This window comes from Saccopteryx leptura, chromosome 11 (assembly GCF_036850995.1).
Source record: "Saccopteryx leptura isolate mSacLep1 chromosome 11, mSacLep1_pri_phased_curated, whole genome shotgun sequence".
Classification (NCBI taxonomy): Eukaryota; Metazoa; Chordata; class Mammalia; order Chiroptera; family Emballonuridae; genus Saccopteryx; species Saccopteryx leptura.
Genome location: NC_089513.1, coordinates 65688044 through 65708514, shown reverse-complemented (window position 1 = coordinate 65708514; position 20471 = coordinate 65688044). Strand labels below are relative to the sequence as shown.

General features: G+C 41.6%; 1 protein-coding gene across 2 annotated transcripts in view; it reads left to right on the top strand.

Annotated features, from left to right (window-relative positions):
* Window positions 1-20471, top strand: part of CEP192 (centrosomal protein 192) — a 149639-nt gene that overhangs the window by 74428 nt on the left and 54740 nt on the right. For both annotated transcript variants that reach the window (XM_066352246.1, XM_066352247.1), the window contains 9 exons: window positions 2033-2204; window positions 5689-6619; window positions 7942-8090; window positions 9898-10128; window positions 18008-18133; window positions 18303-18458; window positions 18583-18646; window positions 19307-19446; window positions 19546-19638. In XM_066352246.1, coding sequence (XP_066208343.1) covers window positions 2033-2204; window positions 5689-6619; window positions 7942-8090; window positions 9898-10128; window positions 18008-18133; window positions 18303-18458; window positions 18583-18646; window positions 19307-19446; window positions 19546-19638 — 2062 coding nt within the window. The remainder of the gene's footprint in view (window positions 1-2032; window positions 2205-5688; window positions 6620-7941; window positions 8091-9897; window positions 10129-18007; window positions 18134-18302; window positions 18459-18582; window positions 18647-19306; window positions 19447-19545; window positions 19639-20471) is intronic.

The window sequence follows — 20471 nt, the reverse complement described above, 5'->3', positions numbered from 1 at the left end:
TTTTTTTTTTTTTGTATTTTTATGAAGCTGGAAACAGAGAGGCAGTCAGACAGACTCCCGCATGCACCCGACTGGGATCCACCCGGCATGCCCACCAGGGGGCGATCTGCCCATATGGGGCGTCCCTCTACTGCAATCAGAGCCATTCTAGCGCCTGAAACAGAGGCCACAGAGCCATCCTCAGTGCCCGGGCAAACTTTGCTCCAGTGGAGCCTCGGCTGTGGGAGGGGAAGAGAGAGACAGAGAGGAAGGAGAGGGGGAGGGGTGGAGAAGCAGATGGGCGCTTCTCCTGTGTGCCCTGGCTGGGAATCGAACCTGGGACTCCCGCACGCCAGGCCGACGCTCTACCACTGAGCCAACTGGCCAGGGCCTTTATCTGATAAGTTTTGCTGCTCATTAGCATCCCTGCTCACTGGTTTTCCATCTTCTAGCTCATTTCCAAAGTGTCACCAAGCTGATTTAGAGTTTCTAATTTCAGAACTACCTTAGAGTCTCTCTGTGGTCAGCACTTGCAATTTTCGGATTCCTTTGAAATCTGATGTCTCAACTGAAATTTCTCTCCTTTTCTTTCTATATGTTCTTACAGTTCACTTTTCATTACTTGTGGTTATGTAACCTGAATGCATTTGTTCTTTTCAATTAAAGGAGCCAGAGTAATAATACAACACATTACTAGTAACCCAGAACGTTTTTCATGCTATGACATGGCATCTGTATAAATACGTGTGCATGTATGTATGTGCATATAGGAAACTCAGGTTATCTTGTCTGTAAGGCACATAAGGGGCAATAGATACAATAAAATTAAAAATTTTGAAACAAACAAAAGTCCCATATCATGCAGTGGCTAAAACTGACCTGAAACAGTTTGGTTAATATTTTGTCTCCATTGGTTAGAAATTCACCAATTGGTATCATCTTGTCAATAGTGTCTTGATTCAGGGCTTTTTCTAAATCTAAATTCAAAATAGGATTCTCTCTGTGTCCACTGCACAGCTGAGTAGTCTGAACTTTGCAAAAAATGATGGGGTCAATTTAGTCAAATTAAAGGCTGTGCAGTGGGTGCAACACTGTTTTCAAAGATGGCTACTGGGACAATATATCTTATTTAGTGTGACTTAGGGGCCTCTCAGGAATTGCATTTTGTTTCCCCTCTCTTTGAATCAAACTGGGCTGGCCTTGTATATATATTTCTACTGAATGAATTATTTGTTAGGTACTGCAAAAGAAAATTGTTATATCATAGCATTTTCATTAATAAATTCCATATACAGTCACATGACAGAATTAGTCATTCATTCAGTAAAAATTTACTGAATACTTGATATAGAGCAATGAAGAGCAGATCATTAAAAATTTCTGCCTTCAAAGAGCAAAGATTACAAAAATAATCATGTAGATAACTGCAAGGGAATAGAAATAGTCATAACCTACTGAAAGGAATATAAAGTGGTACATTTGGCTGAGTAATTCAGCAATGCATATAAAAATCCCTTTGACTCAGACATTCTATACCTGCAAATTTATCCTAAGGAAAAAAAACCCTAATTATAAAGATTTTGCTAAAAGAGGAACTAGGCAATAGAAATTATGGCAAACACACAATGAAACTCTTAAGCCATGCTGCCTAATAATACTATCCTCTGGCTAAGAAAGATGTTTATAAGATATTATGTGTATATATATATATATATATATATATATATACACACACATACATACATATATAAATACATAATTTATAATTTTAGGTGATGAAGGGTAAAGGAAATGAATCTAGTTGAGTTATTATGTAAGTATATAAGGGTGGTCAAAATTAGGTTTATAGATGTAATACAAATATTACAGAAATGAATATATTCCAATACAAGAATAAACTCTGTTTTGTGTACTCACAACTATAAAGCTACTTTTGCCGCCTCCTATACATTGCCGCTGGAGCAGAGACTAGATTAACAAGATGGTAACTAAAGCAGGATTGGCTTTTCCTACAGAATGGACAACTGCAATCACAAGGTGTTCTCTCTTTCAGGTGTGCTTTAGAACCTTTTGGCCCGGCAGCTCATCATCAGAAGCCCCCCTGTGAGAGTGAGATGTCTCAGCTGATATGTCCACAGGCTAGTTTGAGCAGGCTGACTTACGTTTCTGAGCAAGAGAGCACCTGTCCCACCATGGCCTCAGATCATGGCCTTGAGGGCCACCAGGTGGGAAGCACTTTTTATTATTTCTTTAGTAAGGCTTCTGGGTCTAAAGTGTTACTCATGTATGGCTCAGACTGAAGTTCTGGCCTATATACTTAATGTTGCCATTTTATCTTTAAAAGGGGAGGGTGGATAGCATGGAAGGAAGAGATGGAGGGAGGAGGTGCAGAAAGAGGAGATTCAAACAGCTACTCATACTGGGTAGTCACTAGAGGTACAAATATTTTAAGATTTTATTTTTTTATTTATTCATTTTTTTAGAGAGGATAGGGAGAGACAGAGAGAGAGAGAGGAGAGACAGAGAGAGAAGGTGGTGAGGAGCTGGAAGCATCAACTCCCATATGTGCCTTGACCAGGCAAGCTCAGGGTTTCAAACCGGCGACCTCAGCATTTCCAGGTTGACGCTTTATCCACTGCGCCACCACAGGTCAGGCTAGAGGTACAAATATTTTAGTATCTGCCCTCAAAAAGTTCTTAGTCTGGCCCTGGCCAGTTGGCTCAGCGGTACAGTGTCAGCCCGGTGTGTGGAAATCCCAGGTTTGATTCCCGGTCAGGGCAGACAGGAGAAACACCCATCTGTTTCTCCACTGTTCTCCCTCTTCTTTCTCCCTCTCTCTCTCTTCCCTTCCCGCAGCCAAGGCTCTATGGGAGCAAAGTTGGCCCGGGAGCTTAGGATCACTCCATGGCCTCTGCCTCAGGTGCTAGAATGGTTTCGATTGTAGCGGAGCAATGCGCAGAGGGGCTGAGCACCGCCCCCTGGTGGGCTTGCCAGGTGGATCCCGGTTGGGCGCATGCAGGAGTCTGTCTGTCTGCCTCCCCACCACTTCTCACTTTGGATATATACAAAAAAAAAGTTCTCAGTCTGATGGAGGACATGTGCAGGACAGTACTGTGTAACAAAATGCACTGTGATAGACCTATGCTATGGTATGCAGAAGGAGGTACTAACAATATGACTAGGGTATAGTGGGAGGACTAGTAATGTATTAAAGCCATATTTTTCAGAACTACTTGGAATTAGGAAAGAAGCAGACAAACCAATGGGAAAGGCATGGAATTGTAAATAGACTGCATTTTAGGGACTCCCAAGAAGATTGGAATGGCTGCAGTGAGTCATGTACTTGGGAAAAAGAGAAGAGGCCAAACCAAGAGGAGTCTTAGATGTGAAATTTGTGAGTTTGAAGGTTCTTAAGCAGAACACTGACAGGATCTGTGTTGATGTTTTCAAAGCTCATTGCAGTAGCAGTTTGGAGGAGGCATTGATAGGGGAAAGATGAGAACCAGGAGGACTGACACAAGGCTGCTATAGTCAGTCAGGTGAGAGACAGTGCAGGTTCGAATTAAGGTAGTGACTGTGAGGATGGAAGAGAAGCGGACCTGAGAGATTTACGTGTCAGCATATGTTTTCTGAATGTGACAGTATTCAGCATTTTTATGAGCTGATATGACTGTTGTGAGTTTGCAATACATACAGCTATTGATGTATTCCACCAAGCTATTGATAAATACATCCACTAAACATGACATCATGTTGGACAAGCCAGTACACCATTTCATTGAAAGCTGTTTTTTAGATGCTTTTAGATTTTGTGTCTCTGTTCTTAGCATAGTGGTTAAGAGCTGAATTAGGGAGTCAGGTGGCCTCTCCTCTGCTACTGACAGATGGATACACTCTCCCCAAGCCTGTTCTTCATATGTAAGCAGGGACAGGGATGTTGTGACAGGGCTTGGCACCAAGAATTTACTACTGCCTAACCAGGCGGTGGCACAGTGGATAGAGCGTTGGACTGGGATGCAGAGGACCCAGGTTCAAGACCCCGAGGTCGCCAGCTTGAGCACGGGCTCATCTGGTTTGAGCAAAGCTCACCAGCCTGGACCCAAGGTTGCTGGCTTGAGCAAGGGGTTACTCGGTCTGCTGTAGCCCCAAGGTCAAGGCACATATGAGAAAGCAATCAGTGAACAACTAAGGTGTCTCAATGAAAAACTGATGATTGATACTTCTTATCTCTCTCCGTTCCTGTCTGTCTGTCCCTATCTATCCCTCTCTCTGACTCTCTCTGTCTTTGTAAAAAAAAAAAAAAGAATTTACTACCGAATACGTATTGGTTCTTGTTATTTATTTTTACAGACTGATGAGTGGATGGATGGATAATTGGCAAATAATTTGTTTCTCAATGTCTGTGTTTCTAAAGTTTTGGTCCATAATAAATTTTCAAACCACGTATCAAAAATAATCAGTGAGGGTTAAGTGCATCTTAATTTGTGTGTATGTTTACAGATGTCACCCCTAAGGTGATACATTATGAAGAAATGACTGTGTGAACATTGACTATGTCTATTACTTCATACTTAAGAAAACAAACCCACAATGGTTTAGATATTGGAAAAGACTTTGGTGCTCATAAAAATTAGCGTTTTTGACCCACGCTGGTTGGCTCAGTGGAAGCGTTGGCCAGCATACGGAAATCCTGGATTCAATCCCCAGTCAGAGCACATATGAGAAGCAACCATCTGCTTCTCTCCTCTTCCCTCTCCTCCTCCTCTCTTCCCTTCATGCAGCCAGTGGCGCAATTGGTTCAAGTGTCAGCCCCAGACTTCGGTTGCTAAGTGGATCCTGGTCAGGGTGAATGCAGGAGTCTTGTCTCTCTATCTACTCTACTCTCACTTTAAAAAAATTAGCATTTTCTTTCTTTTTATTTTATTTTATTTTTATTAAGTGAGAGGCACGAAGGCAGAGAGCCAGACTCTCGCGTATGCCCTAGCCGGGATTCACTCGGCCAGCCCCACACCCGGCGATGTTCTGTCCACCTGGGGCTGTTGCTGAGCAGCCAGGCTATGTTAGTGCTTAAGGGGAGGCCACGGAGCCATCCTCAGTGCCCAGGGCCAACTCGCTCAAACCATCGAGCCATGGCTGTGGGAAGAGAAGAGAGAAGGTGGGAGGACGGGGAGGAGAAATGGGTGATTGCTTCCCTGGGTGCCCTGACTGGGAATCAAACCAAGGAGTTCCACATGCCATCTGACATTCTACCAGCTAACCGGCCAGGGCCAAAATTAGCATTTTTAAACCTTATAGGAGTATGGACAGATAATCAAGTGGAAGAGCCCTTGAGCCGGATGTGCTCTGGTTCCTAACCTCATGTTGATGTCACTTTAAAGCTTTCTCATCCTACCCCTCATTTCTTTTTTATTAATTTATTTAGATTTTTCTTGTACAGTTTAGAGGGGGAAATTCCCTAAATTTTTACAGAATTAGTTGTCTCTTGTCCTTTATGTAAATTTTTTCAGAAATATAATTGGTGTATACCTCCTCTTTAGACTCCTCATAATTATTTCCAAAAAACGATGAATGCAACATTTTTCTAACTTAATCCTGCATTTTACAATTGCAAAACTGTTTTTGTGTGTAAACCAACGCTTTTCCAGATCTCTATTATATTATTTGAATTTATAATAATCTATGAATTAATTTTAAACATTTTTTTGTCAGACTCAGAATGATATCATCAGTGAGTTGAGCACCACAATTATTCGAACCAGTCCAGTTTTATCAGAGGAACAGGCTGTGGAAAAGCTGAGAGAAAAAGGTCTATTTCAAAGTAAAGGCAAAGGAGCATTATCGTATATTATCCAGAAAAAGTCAGATTCAGAAAAAGTGACTGACACAACTTCTCTTGGTAGCAAACCTGAAGATATAAAATCTAACTTGAGATTTAGTAAAGCTCTTTCTTCCAAAAGTGGAGATCTTTCAGAAACCACTGAGGAAGGTTTGACTACAAACTCCAGTGAATTAGACCAGATCAGCCTGGCTCGTCTGAGCAAGTCAGGGCTCAAGCACCCAGGTATGACAGCTGTGCTACGCCTCTCTGTGCCACTGCAGTCATCTGTGAACGAAAGTGAGACGGCAGCTTCTGAAGATACATCAACTACCAACAGTGCATCGAGTGGCCAGGTTTCTCATCAGACAGCCTCTGGAAACCAGTGTGCTCCTGTTCCCAGCTCTGTGGTATATGACTCTGCTCCCGAGATGCAGAGCGTGCCTGCCTCAGTTCCTAGACTCTTGACTCAGCAGTCTTTGACCATAGCTCCCTTTGCCCAGCAGTATTTGGGAACACTACCTGCCACTGGAAATGTTGCTTTGCCGCAGTGTTACGCTGGTAGTGCCAGCACAGTCTGTGGGCTTGCAGGAAACTGTTCTTACCCTGCTGTCACGGGAGAGCATGTGCAGAATGCTGTGGCCATGGATATTTGTCTAGGACAGAATATCAACTCTGAATTGATGGGGGCCTCTTCCCTTTGTAACCCATATTCTAATACCAGACATCAGAATATTCTAACTACAGCAAAAGCTTTTCCTGTGCGGTCTGTTGGCGCAAGTTGTGGAATTGAACCATGGGATTCAGGAATGATGTCAGGATTTGGTGAGATGCTTTTTGTTATCGCCTGTTGTTGCTTGCTACAATTTAAAACTGAGTTTTCTCGGGCCCTGGCCGGTTGGCTCAGCGGTAGAGCGTCGGCCTAGCGTGCGGAGGACCCGGGTTCGATTCCCGGCCAGGGCACACAGGAGAAGCGCCCATTTGCTTCTCCACCCCTCCGCCGCACTTTCCTCTCTGTCTCTCTCTTCCCCTCCCGCAGCCAAGGCTCCATTGGAGCAAAGATGGCCCGGGCGCTGGGGATGGCTCTGTGGCCTCTGCCCCAGGCGCTAGAGTGGCTCTGGTCGCAATATGGCGACGCCCAGGATGGGCAGAGCATCGCCCCCTGGTGGGCAGAGCGTCGCCCCATGGTGGGCGTGCCGGGTGGATCCCGGTCGGGCGCATGCGGGAGTCTGTCTGACTGTCTCTCCCCGTTTCCAGCTTCAGAAAAATGGAAAAAAAAAAAAAACAAAAAAAAAAAAAAAAAAAAAAAAAAAAAAAAACTGAGTTTTCTCAAATGAGATTGTTTCAAGGAGATATGATAGGCCTGAATTTCTTTTAATTTTTTTCCTTTGTCCTGATTTTGGAACACAGACTATACATATTTCTGGGCAAGGGTCCCTTAAGTGGCCTTAGAAAAACATGAAAACTGATGCAGGGGAAACTCCCAGTACCTTTGTCTTCCTGTCTCTGTTGTGTTGTGCGCTTGTGTTTCTTTTCTTTCAACTGGGAAATGTCCAGTTTAGAGTCTCCTCTGAAGGAGTGAATCTCCATCCAGCTTTTAAGTCTTGGTGGGTTACTGTTGTGGTAATGAGAGATACACCCTGGCACTCCTGTCTGTAGTGGATGAATTGTGCCCTTATGGTCTTGTGGATGGTCACTGCTTTTTCTGACCCAGGATACGCAGCTTCTAGAGTGCTGTCTTCAAGGAGATTCCGGAGTAACTGCGTAAGGACAGTGAAAAGACTGGTCATGGTAAAAATCCAAGTTAGAGCCTCTGTCATTTCTTATTAGATTAGGCAGTGGCTTATATATGTGGGAGAAAGAAGGAAGAGATTAATAGTAATATCTAACAGTTGATTAGCTATAAATTATGAGTTTAATCAGTTTTAATTGTTCTTATTCCTTGACTGGATTCAGCAGGAAAAAATTGTTGCCCAGCCTTTGCTGAGGCTTATATAGTATCAAGGATGCCTAAAGATGTGGGGCGCTTTACACCATAGCTCTGGGTATAAAGAAGTCTTCTATAAAATTCGCAATTTAACTAGTTGTGCATTTAATCAAGTATTTGGTATAACTTGGAATTTTGACTCTGCTTTATCTTTACACAGGGTGTGTAAGGGTACCTGAGGAATTGAAGTTTCCTCATGCTTGCTGTGTTGGTATTGCTTCACAAACCTACCTTAGTGTACTGAATCCTACTACCCGCTGGCTGCAGGTCAGCATCGAGGTTCTCAGTGTTAGCATTAATGGTGACAAGGTGAGTCTTGTGTTAACTTTCTCTTTGACAAGGCAATTGCATTATGATTAGTGCTGGCTTTCTCCTTTGCATAAGTAGTACTTCCTTTCATACTAGGAAGTAGTATTTCCTTTCATACTGTCCCTCCCCTTACACCATGCACAGAATCGTCAAATGGTATTTTTTTTTAGATTTTATTTATTCATTTTTTAGAGAGAGAGAGAGAAGGGGGAGGAGCAGAAAGCATCAACTTCTATATATGCCTTGACCAGGCAAGCCTGGGGTTTTGAACCAGTGACCTCAGCGTTCCAGGTCAACGCTTTTACCCCCTGCGCCACCGCAGGTCAGGCAAATGGTATTGTTCTTGGTCCCTCTTTTGTTGTAGTACTTCTAGTGTAAGAGGTGAAATCTGAATCTGCTTCTCATCTTTCTGCCCGTGTTACTATTTATTTATTAATCATTATACTCCGTTGTTAGTTATTTATAAAATCATGTGGATATCCTTTAGTGTTGTTATTTAATCCCCTGAAAGCTCTTGAATTTCTGGTTTTATTAAATGTGATTGACTATAAGTTACTGTCATTTATCAATAAAACAAGTTAATCTTGGGGCCTACACCATTTTAGTAAGTAGTCTTTTAGACTAATTTGTCAGATTATATTCTTACATGGTCTTATGAGATAAGTGGAAATGCAGTTTTAACGTTACCTTTTATAATCATGGTCTCATGTGATCAATAACTGCTGCTACAGTTCTAGAATCTAATCTGCTTTTATGATTGCAATGACCATTTGAATGTCAGGGAGTAGGAAGGGTAGGAAATAAGGACAGCAGCTCCTGTTCTAGACTGTCCTGATTTTGCGACAGCTACGTTCATATCCTAAGGCTAGATAAAAGATAGGTATTTGAAGGAGAGGGTTGAGGGTAGAAGCAGGTGAGACTGGAGGCCTTCTCTCAGGGAAATGTAGGAAATAGTGTTGTCTCTGCAAGTGGGAGCAGAAAAGAAGATCTCCATTATGTTGAGAAGGGACGGTTTGGAGTGAGTCATAATTAGACTTGGAAGCCTAACGGGGAATATTAAAGAGATAAGTGACAATCCTGCATTACACCAGAATTAGGTCCTGGGGCTATGTGGAGGGCTGTAAAGTGCCCTTTTCAAGGATAGTGTGGGTATCAATAGCTGTGTTTGGTTTAACATAGTCTAGGGGCCATAAATTCAGCCTGTCTTCATAAGTTTGACTGGTTGTATTTTACAGATAATTAGTTATAATAAGACTTGGAGGCCCTGGCCGGTTGGCTCAGCGGTAGAGCGTCGGCCTAGCGTGTGGAGGACCCGGGTTCGATTCCCGGCCAGGGCACACAGGAGAAGCGCCCATTTGCTTCTCCACCCCTCCGCCGCGCCTTCCTCTCTGTCTCTCTCTTCCCATCCCGCAGCCAAGGCTCCATTGGAGCAAAGATGGCCCGGGCGCTGTGGATGGCTCTGTGGCCTCTGCCTCAGGCGCTAGAGTGGCTCTGGTCGCAACATGGCGACGCCCAGGATGGGCAGAGCATCGCCCCCTGGTGGGCAGAGCGTGGCCCCTGGTGGGCGTGCCGGGTGGATCCCGGTCGGGCGCATGCGGGAGTCTGTCTGACTGTCTCTCCCTGTTTCCAGCTTCAGAAAAATGCAAAAAAAAAAAAAGACTTGGATTTTTTGGAGAGGTAATAAATGTCTAAATTTGGTAGCTCAAGTGAATAGGAAAAGGGATCTTAAAAAACTAGTTGATTCTACTTGATTTTCAATGTGAAGCCAATTTTTAAGAAACCATGTGTCTCTTTTTGTTTTTTTAAGGTGGATATTTTAGCATATCCTTGTTTAGTTTTCAAGAATAAAGTCATCATAAGACCTCATACCGCAGAAGACATAAAAGTACTTTTCATACCGTCCAATCCTGGGATTTTCAGATACATATTCAGTGTTGCTTCTTGGCCGTTTACAGCAGATGCTGAGACGATAGTCCAAGCAGAAGCCTTGGCGAGCAGAGTCATTCTCACCGCTATTGCCGAGACTCCTGTGATTGAGGTAACTATTTGTAAACAGGTCTTTTTTTATACCTGCCGTTTTCATGAAGTCTGTTTAACGTTAAAAGTAGTATTTGGGAAAAAAGAATTTGTGAATGAATGTGCCACAAAGTTAATTTCCTGCTAAACAGTGGTTCTTAATATCTTATTCCAAAATTTTTGTTTTACAGAAATACAGATATACATGCCGAGTCGTTTTTAAAGCAAAGTATAGCATTAATCCTTATTTTCCAACTTATTTTCATTTTAGAATTTGCTGTTCACTTAAGAAAATGCCATGTTATATTCTTCTTTATTTTCTATACCTGAAGATTATTTGTTAGGTAAAAAAGGTGCTCTTCTGTAGTTATCTGTCTTCTGGGAATGAAAGAAATAAGGCCTCGCTAGTTGGGATAATGAAGCACTTACTGTATTATATGCCTGTTTAATAAGACGTGGCTCTCAACCTTGGCTGCACATTGGCATACCATTGGGGTTTTAAGAACACCCTGAGTCCCACTCAGACCAACTGAATCAGAATGGGGGCCAGGGGAGGAATGGCAGAGTTTCAGTAATTTTTAAGTCTCACCAGATGATGACAAATTGCAGCCTTAGTGCACAAACAAAGCTGTACAAAGGTGTCTGGTCTCAATTGATTGTGAGTGAAATCAGAATATCTTACGGAAGTGGGAAGATGAGATGAGGAGGGTACAAAACAAAGGAAAAGCAGGACAGCTCTACATGATAATTAAAAATTAGTGGATTCTTATATGTGACTTCAGTCTGACATGTTTGTTCAACCACACTTTACAGGTGTTAGTGAGCTCCTTCTAAAGTTAACTTGTTTCATAGGCTACAACTGTGATTCTGTTTAGCTGTGGGGTGTAGGGAGTGAGGGAAAAGGTAGCTTTCCAAGGAAGCTGATGAGGATTGTTCAGCATTTCTTTTCACAGTGTGTATGCCTTTCCTTACCTTTTCCCAGGGAGAATGCGTAAAAACTTAGCTTCAAAATTTATTTTCTAGGGCTTAAAGGAGGAAGTAGAGTTTGTAGTTTTCATAAACTCTTATCTTTATTTTTGTGTAAGTGCCATTTTATGTATTTTTTTAATCATCTCTGCAATGCTCGTCATTCTCTTGGGCTGAGTTTTCCAGCTTTGGTAGTGTTGACATTTTGGGATGGATAATTCTTTGTTGGGGGTGGGGGGTTATCTTGTGCATTGTTGGATTTTTAGCAACATCTCTGGTCCTCCTTTTCCCCAGTTGTGACAAGCAAAAATGCCTGCAGATATTACCAAATTACCCCCACCGAGAACCAGTGTCATTAATTTTCTGCATTTCTTAATTTTCTGCATTTCAATACATTCTACTATGCTAAGCTTCTGAACCACCCTTAAACAGCTTACATTTTTGTAGCAGAATGAAAAATCACAACTAAGCAATATTTAAAGCTGTCATGTCTTAAGTGGCTCACATAAGCTATAGTAGCGAAAGGCAGTGATTCCCAAATTGGTCTGCTCATTGGAATCTCCTGATGATCTTCAAAAATGACTGATGTCTGCGTCTTATCTACCCTCCGGATTATGATTTCATTGCTCTGAGGTGTGGTCTGGGCTTTGAGTCCAGCATACATTATTAGCTTGGTAAACAGTGAAAGCATTCTTGGGGACATAGAATTTAGAGGAGTAATTGGGCCCTGAAGGACCACCAGGATTTGACTAGGGAACTGTATTCCTTATGAGAGATAGCACAGGAATTCTGTACAGAGGCCGTATCTGTAAAAACTGTTGCATTGCTTTCTTAACTTGATAAAGGCTGTCCAGGTCCCTACCACAAACATCATATTTTATAGTATATGTGCTTTTATTTTGGCTAGATACTACTAAATTGCTAATTTATATTTGCAGAAGAAATATATAAGAGTTTCTATTATTGCTAACATTTGTTACTGTTAATGTAAAGTTTGCTTACTTCTTGGATGTCAAATATTGTTTTAGTTTACATACTTGGATTACTAATGATGTTGAGCATCGTTTTGTTTGTTACTTATTCTGGTTTTCCTTCTCTAAATTGCCTGTTTATATTTCTTGCCCATTTTTCTGTTGTTTTGAATGTCTACTAATATTTGGGGGGGGGGACAGAGAGAGGGACACATAGGGACAGACAGGAAGGGAGAGAGATGAGAAACATCAGTTCTACATTGTGGCTCCTTAGTAGTTTTCTCAGTTGTTCATTGATTGCTTTCTCATATGTGCCTTGACTGGGGGGGGGGGGGGTACAGCAGAACGAGTGACCCTTTCTTCAAGCCAGCGACCTTTGAGCTTAAGGCAGAGATCATGGGGTCATGTTTATGATCCCACGCTCAAGCCAGATGAGCCCACGCTTAAGCCAGCAACCTTTGGGTTTCAAAACTGGGTCCTCTAGGTCCCAGTTCGATGCTCTCTGTCCACTGTGCCACTGCCTGGTCAGGTGAATGTCTACTAATTTTTGTAGATGTTTCTTATATTGTGGAGGATAAATCTTTGCTAATAATTACACTTTGTTTATTTTCTCCTATTCCTTGGCTCTTCTTTTCAAGTCTGTTTTTTGCTTTTTTTATTTTTTAACTTGGACTGAAATTTTAAATATAACACAGTCAGGTAAGACCCTCTATTTTAAATACAAAACAAGGTTGGTTTTCCCTCCACCAAAAAGGTATCCCTCAGCAAAGAAGGAAAAGTTGCTTTAAATTCGCTGCTTGAGGGTAATGTGTTAGCCTGCTTTTCTTCAGCGGGTATTTAGGGCATTCCGAAAAGTCACTTACATACTTTTTTAAAAAGAAAAATAACAGAGACTAAGAAATTTAACCAGACTTGGTGATTATTCCAGGTGGTTTAAAACGTTGGATGTTAGTTTTGTAAATATCACTTTTTAGAAGCAATGCAGGGCCTGGCCGGTTGCCCCAGGTGTAGAGCAGTGGCCAGCATCTGGATGTGCCGGGCTTGATTCCTGGGCAGGGAACACAGGAGAAGTGCCCATGTGCTTCTCCACACCTCCCACTCTTCTCTCTCTTTCTCTCTCTCTCTCTTCCGCTCCTGCAGCCATGGCTCGATTGGAGCAAGTTGGCCCTGGACGCTGAGGGTGGCTTCATGGCCTCAGCTTCAGTTGCTAGGAAGAGCTTGGTTGCTGACCAATGAAACAACACCCCAGATGGGCAGAGCATCTCCCCCTAGTGGGCTTACCGGTGTATCCCATTTGGGGCGTGTGTGGGAATCTATCTCTGCCTCCCCTCCTTTCACTGAATTAAAAAAAAAAAAGAAACAATGCAGTAAGTGGATAGGTGGGGATATATTTTGGGGATAAATAAAAGCAACTACACTGTGTTTTATGAGTGAGTGTTCCCGACTTGGAATACCTTTCAGTGATGGCATTGCATACAGATTTTAAAACAGCCATAATATCAGTTTGGAAGCACATACAGACTAAGCCAGAGGTCCCCAAACTACGGCCCGCGGGCCACATGCGGCCCCCTGAGGCCATTTATCCGGCCCCCCGCCGCAACTTCCGGAAGGGGCACCTCTTTCATTGGTGGTCAGTGAGAGGAGCATAGTTCCCATTGAAATACTGGTCAGTTTGTTGATTTAAATTTACTTGTTCTTTATTTTAAATATTGTATTTGTTCCCATTTTGTGTTTTTTTTTACTTTAAAATAAGATATGTGCAGTGTGCATAGGGATTTGTTCATAGTTTTTTTTTTATAGTCCGGCCCTTCAACGGTCTGAGGGACAGTGAACTGGCCCCCTGTGTAAAAAGTTTGGGGACCCCTGGACTAAGCTTTCTGGACTCATGAAGACAGCTCAGAAAGTATCTCTAGTGATAAAGAAGTCACTAGTGTTGACAGTCTGTGTTTGAGTACAGTTGTTTCCTTTTGTTTTTCTTTTTTTTTAGGTGAGAGGACAGGAGATATAGTGAGGTAGACTCCCGCATGTGCCCCAACTGGGATTAATCCAGCAACCTGTCTAGGGCTGATGCTTGAATCAACCCAGCTACTTACTGGTTGTGGGAAGGGAAGAGGGAGAGAAGAGGTGAATGAGAGGAGAGAAGCAGATGGTCAGTTCTCCTGTGTGCCCTGACTTGAACCCAGGACATCCATATGCCAGGCTGTTTATCTACTGAGCCAATGGCCAGGGCCAGTATTTCAAAATTAATATGCAATAATTTTAATACAGTAATAATACTGTATTAGCGTATTTCATGTATATGTACCAAAACTGGTGAATATAGTCAGTTAGGTATTTGATGCACATTGCTAAAGATTTGTGTATTAAAGTTGGCCAACAAGGCCCTGGCTGGTTGGCTCAGTGGTAGAGCGTCAGCCTGGTGTGTGGAAGTCCCAGGTTCGATTCCCAGCCAGGGCACACAGGAGAGGCACCCATCTGCTTCTCCACCCCTCCCCCTCTCCTTCCTCTCTCTCTCTTTCTTCCCCTCTCGCAGCCAAGGCTCTATTGGAGCAAAAGATGGCCCAGGCGCTGGGGATGGCTCCTTGGCCTCTGCCCCAGGCGCTAGAGTGGCTCTGGTCGCGACAGAGCGACGCCCTGGATGGGCAGAGCATCGCCCCTTGGTGGGTATACTGGGTGGATCCTGGTCGGGCGCATGCGGGAGTCTGTCTGACTGCCTCCCCGTTTCCAGCTTCAGAAAAATACCAAAAAAAAAAAAAAAGTTGGCCAACAAGACTTTCTGGATCTTCTCTTTGGGAAGTTGGATCGTTGTGCATTTTAAAGTACATTTTCTATTTCCTAAGAGTATTTATTTCAGTTTTTGTTAATGTTTCTTGTGTTCTTAAAAAGAATGGCTCTTCTTTCTCTTAGGGGCAGAGTTCTTTTATGTGGTTCTTAGCTCTTGTTTGTAACTCTATAGCTACATGTTCTGTATTATTTCTAATATTTCTGTTTGCATAGTCCTTTGACCTCTAAGGAAGTGATTGTGGATGTGTCACTTTCTCTGTATAATTCTCTTGATTTTTGTCTTGGATATTCTGCAGCTCTATTGTTGCATGTGTTTAGGCTCAGGATCATTTTATCCTCTAAGTGAATTGATTTCTTTTTAAGTACTGATTCTCTTTACACCTGTTGTCTTAAAGTCTGTTTTGTCCAGTAGTAATAGTGTATGTCATCTTTTCTTTTGTTTAGTAATTTGCTGGAGTATTATCTATTTCCATCTCTTCATTTTTCATTCTTTGACCTCTATTTTGTCATAATATCTCTTTAAAAATTCTGGGTTTTCTACCTTTCCTGACTCCCACTAGATGGATTAAATTTTTCATCCTTCTTTAGCATCTGCATTAATTTGAAAGTTTCACATTTCTATTCCCCATACCCCTTTTTAAATTGGTTACTTCCGTGAAATTAATCAGGAGCTGTGTTCTATTTATTCTCAAACAACACAAGAAGCTGGAATCATTTTAATGCTGATCTTTTTCTTCCATATTATCTTTGACAAAATATTTTATAGTTCCATATGGTTTTTAAACCCCAACATTAAAAAATTTTTAACAGATAAAGCTATTTATTCTTTTTCTTCTTTTTTTATTCACCATCGCTTCTTGGATCCTTCTGGTTTTTTTCCTACTTTATGAACTCTGATTATTTGACATTATTTCTTGTCCTTTGAGTGCTAATTCTTCTGCTAATTAGTTTTACTGGGTTCTCCTGATTATTTTCTTCATGTGGTATCTAATTTTAATTTGTATTTTAAAGATTTTAATGAGAGTTCACATTTGTAGAGCATGCTTTTAGTTATACAAATCCCATGTGTCCTGGCTTTCCCGTGTGTCCCTGGAGAGCACTTTGCATGAGAGCAGTAAAGGTGTGACCTTCAGCCTGGAGCTCCCATACCTGGTATGGCAAAGGCTTAGGGTTTCACTGTCTTGCTAATGGTTTTCCAATGCCCACTTATCCCTGGACACACTTCCCTATTGTCTCTTTGGATATGTACACAGAATTTTTTCAGTTTCATAAAGAGGGCATTTCTTTGAATTTCTGTACCTTGTGCATGGAGTTCAAATTCCATTCTAGTCTCACTCTGCCAGCAATAAGCTCAAGGTCCTATCTTACTCTCAGGAAGGTATCAACTAACTACCTTGGAGGTGAGCCCACCCCACACCTTCATGGGCCACTGTGAAGCTCCAATTTACCAGTCTTTAAAATACATGTGTTTTTTATGTTTTACTTTTTAAATTACAGGTTACAGTAAGTATTATCTGTCTTAGTTTCAGATGTACAGTATAGAGGTTAGAAAATCATCTGCAGTACTTTATAGAGTGGTCCCCAGATGTTTTGAGTACCCACCTGGCCATACATAGTTATGAGTATATTATTCACTATATTCCCTACACTGTAATTCACAGCTCTATGACCGTTCTGTAACCACCAATTTGTACTTCTTACTCCCTTCACCTTTTTCACCCAGTCTCCCAAACGCCCTACCCTCTGACAGCTGTCAGTCTGTTCTTGGTATCTGTGAGTCTGTTTCTGTTTTGTTTTTTGTTTGTTTGTTTTTTTTTTGCTCTAATTTGATAAAGAAATATGTATTCTTGCCTGACCTGTGGTGGCGCAGTGGATAAAACGTCAACCTGGAAATGCTGAGGTTGCCAGTTCGAAACCCTGGGCTTGCCTGGTCAAGGCACATATGGGAGTTGATGCTTCCAGCTCCTCCCTCCTGTCTCTCTCTCCTCTCTCTCTGTCTCTCTCTCTCTGTCTCTCTCTCTCTGTCTCTCTCTCTTCCTCTCTCCTCTCTAAAATGAATAAGTAAAAAAAAGAAATATGTACTCTTATGTTCATTGCAGTATTATTTACAATAGCCAAGATATGGAAGCATCCCACGTTCCCATCAGTAGATGAATGGATAAAAAAAGCTATGCTACATTTACACAATGAACTACTACTTGACTATAAAAAAGAATAAGTCAGCATGGGGTGCAAAGGACCCAGGTTCAAAACCCCGACTTGAGCGCAGGCTCACCAGCTTGAGGGCACAGTCACTGACTTGAGTGTGGGATCATAGACCTGACCGCTGGCTTGAACCCAAAGGTTGCTGGCTTGAAGCCCAAGGTCGCGGGCTTGAGCCCAAGATCACTGTCTTGAGCAAGGGGTCACTGCTCAGCTGGAGGCCCCCACCCCAGTCAAGGCACATATGAGAAAGCAATCAATGAACAACCAAGGTGCCAGAACAAAGAATTGATGCTTCTCATCTCTTTCCCTTCCTGTTTGTCCCTATCTGTCTCTATCACTAAAAAAAAAAGAATGAAATCTGACCTTTTGCAGCAGCTCGGGTGGACCTAGAGTGTATTGCTAAGTGAAAGAAGTTAGAGACAAAGAGCAGTCTTTTGTGTGTATTAAATATTACTTAGCACTTAAATGTGTGTGGGTGTGAAGGATCTGTGTTAGATTGGTCTCCCTTGTTGAAAGAAGTCAGTCTGTCAAGATGATAGGCATTAATTTTAAATTTCTGGTATGTCTGTTTTGATTTCATTTTAAACATTTTGCCAGAAGTTTATAATATAAAAATGCCAACATATGTTTGAAGAAAGTTGAGAAGTCAACATTATAATAAAAGAATTTATTAAAGAGAGGCTTTTATTTTTTATAAAATTGTCAGTTTGTGTTAAGATCTAATAGTCTTTTCAGAGCAACAACACCTAAGATGTGGCTTTGTTCTATAAACTTATGAATACATAGACTACCTCAAAAAAGGATTTAACATTTATTTGTTTTTAGAAATTGCAATTGTAAAATAGCCTGGAGAAACTTAGGTAAGTTTGCCTTTAATATTGACTCTTGTGGCTGAATGGGCAGCGCTAAGAACACAGGCTGTGATATTTGTTAATATATTGCTTTGTATAAATCAGTCCCTTTTTTCACCATTAGGTAGAAACAGAGAAGAAGGATGCTCTTGATTTTGGTGATGTGATTTATGGAGGCTGGAAAGCTCTCCCGTTAAAACTGATAAACAAGACACATGCCATTGTGCCGATCAGACTTATTATTAATGCTGTAAGTACTAACAGCAAGAAACTTTACACGCAGCACATTGATTTTGAATTTTAGACACTGCTAATATCATTCTTGGTTAACTTTTTTTTACAAAAGTAATTTTTTTTTAAAGTTTAACATTTTACCAACTATTGGCTTTACTGAAACAAATTCTTGCACTACTGAACAGAATGCCATAGCCTGGCGCTGCTTCACGTTTTCCAAGGAGCCTGTCTGCGCTTCTGCGAAAGTGGCTCCGTACACGACTCCGTACGCTGAAGCACTTGCCCAGCTAGCAGCTCCTTCTGTGATCACTCACGTGATGCCTGCCAGCGATGATGGACAGGTAAGCTGGATGGGTCCAAGAACTGGTTTATGATTACAAAGGAAGTGGAGTTTTTAAACTACTTTTCTTTCATTAAGCTTCTAATCTTAATTGCTAATATTCATTTAATTTTTTTATTTTACAGGACCCAGAATTTTTGATAATTTGGGTTCTTTTCCATAGTCCAAAGAAACAGATCACTTCTTCAGGTATCATGTTTACTTTTGCTTTACTCTGTACCTAAATAAGTTATAAGGTTGAGGCTTGTCTCCTTTGTCAGTAAATATGAATGTTTTGAGTAATTTATCAGATATTTTATGTTGTTTTAAAAATGAGCAGAGAGTATGCTATTTTGGGTCAAATCCTTGTAATTGTGGTTAACTCAAGCAAGTAGCACTAAAAACTTTATGGGATCTATTCTGTTCATTGATTTTATTTTATCTACCAATTGGATATTTTTCTTTTTCTCCTTTCTCTCCTTCACTTCTATTTCTCTTTGTTCGTTAAAAAAATTCTTTTTTTTTAATAAATAAATTTTTATTAATCTTAATGGGATGACATCAATAAATCAGGGTACATATATTCAAAGAAAACATGTCCAGGTTATCTTGTCATTCAATTCTGTTGCATACCCATCGCCCAAAGTCAGATTGACCTCCGTCACCTTCTATCTAGTTTTCTTTGTGCCCCTCCCTCTCCCCTCCCCCTCTCTTTCCTTTCCTACCCCCCTAACCACCATACTCCTGTCCATGTCTCTTAGTCTCGTTTTTAAGGTTTCTTGTGATACCTGAGGGCATAGTGTTTGACCACTTATGTCATTTAGAATTAAATAACTCTGATGTCTAAACTAAAAGAATGAACTTTTATAGAGATTCTAGAGTCAGCAGAAGAATTCTTGGCAAGAGTTGATGTAGAAGTTGATAGCCCAAACCCTACACCAGTCATTAAAAGTATTAGTCTTCGAGCAAGAACAGGAATAGCTAGGATACACGCTCCAAAAGACTTACAGGTATTCTAAACTCTTCTCTTTGCCATTATTTTATGTTCAGGTTGATTTCATTCTAATTGTGGCAATTTTTTAAAATACCTGTTTTACCCCATCCTCTAGACTATACATTTGTTTACCAGTGTGGCTTCCTCAACCAAGCAGCACTTACCTTTGAAAAATGCTGGGAATATTGACGTTTCCTTAGATATAAAGGTAAGAATTTGTATCCATGCTATGACATAGTATTTCCTGAGACTATGAGACTGTGTCTTCTCACACTCTATTTTTTTTTTTTTTGTATTTTTTATTTTTATTTTTCTGAAGTTGGAAACGGGGAGGCAGTCAGACAGACTCCTGCATGTGCCCAACCAGGATCCACCTGGCATGCCCACCAGGGGGCAATGCTCTGCCCATCTGGGGCGTTGCTCTGTTGTGACCAGAGCCATTCTAGCGCCTGAGGCAGAGGCCATGGAGCCATCCTCAGCGCCCGGGCTAACTTTGCTCCAGTGGAGCCTCAGCTGTGGGAGGGGAAGAGAGAGACAGAGAGGAAGGAGAGGAGGAGGGGTGGAGAAGCAGATGGGCGCTTCTCCTGTGTGCCCTGGCCAGGAATCGAACCTGGGACTCCTGCACGCCAGGTCGACACTCTACCACTGAGCCAACGGGCCAGGGCCTCTTCTCATACTCTTAAAGGTTATCTGCTCCCTCCCTGGTGAGACTGCTGTAGGGATCAAATGGAAGAATCTTTGCGAGGGCTTTAAAAGCTGAGTGTTATGCTAGTATAAAATAGATGATAAGGCACATTAACATCTAATATTTTACGTATAGGAACCAAGTTCTTGATTAATTTCTGAAAAATTTTTATTCTGTTTTGGCTAGGTAGAATTGAAAGAGAGTGATCTACATACAGACATTACCTCTGAGACACATGGTTGAGTATGAGGGTAGAGTATTAGTGACCAGAAATTAGGGATGGGGTAGAAGATAAAGTTTGCGGTGGAAGAAGGGAAAAGAAATATCATTTTAAGATAATAAGATAATATCACTGT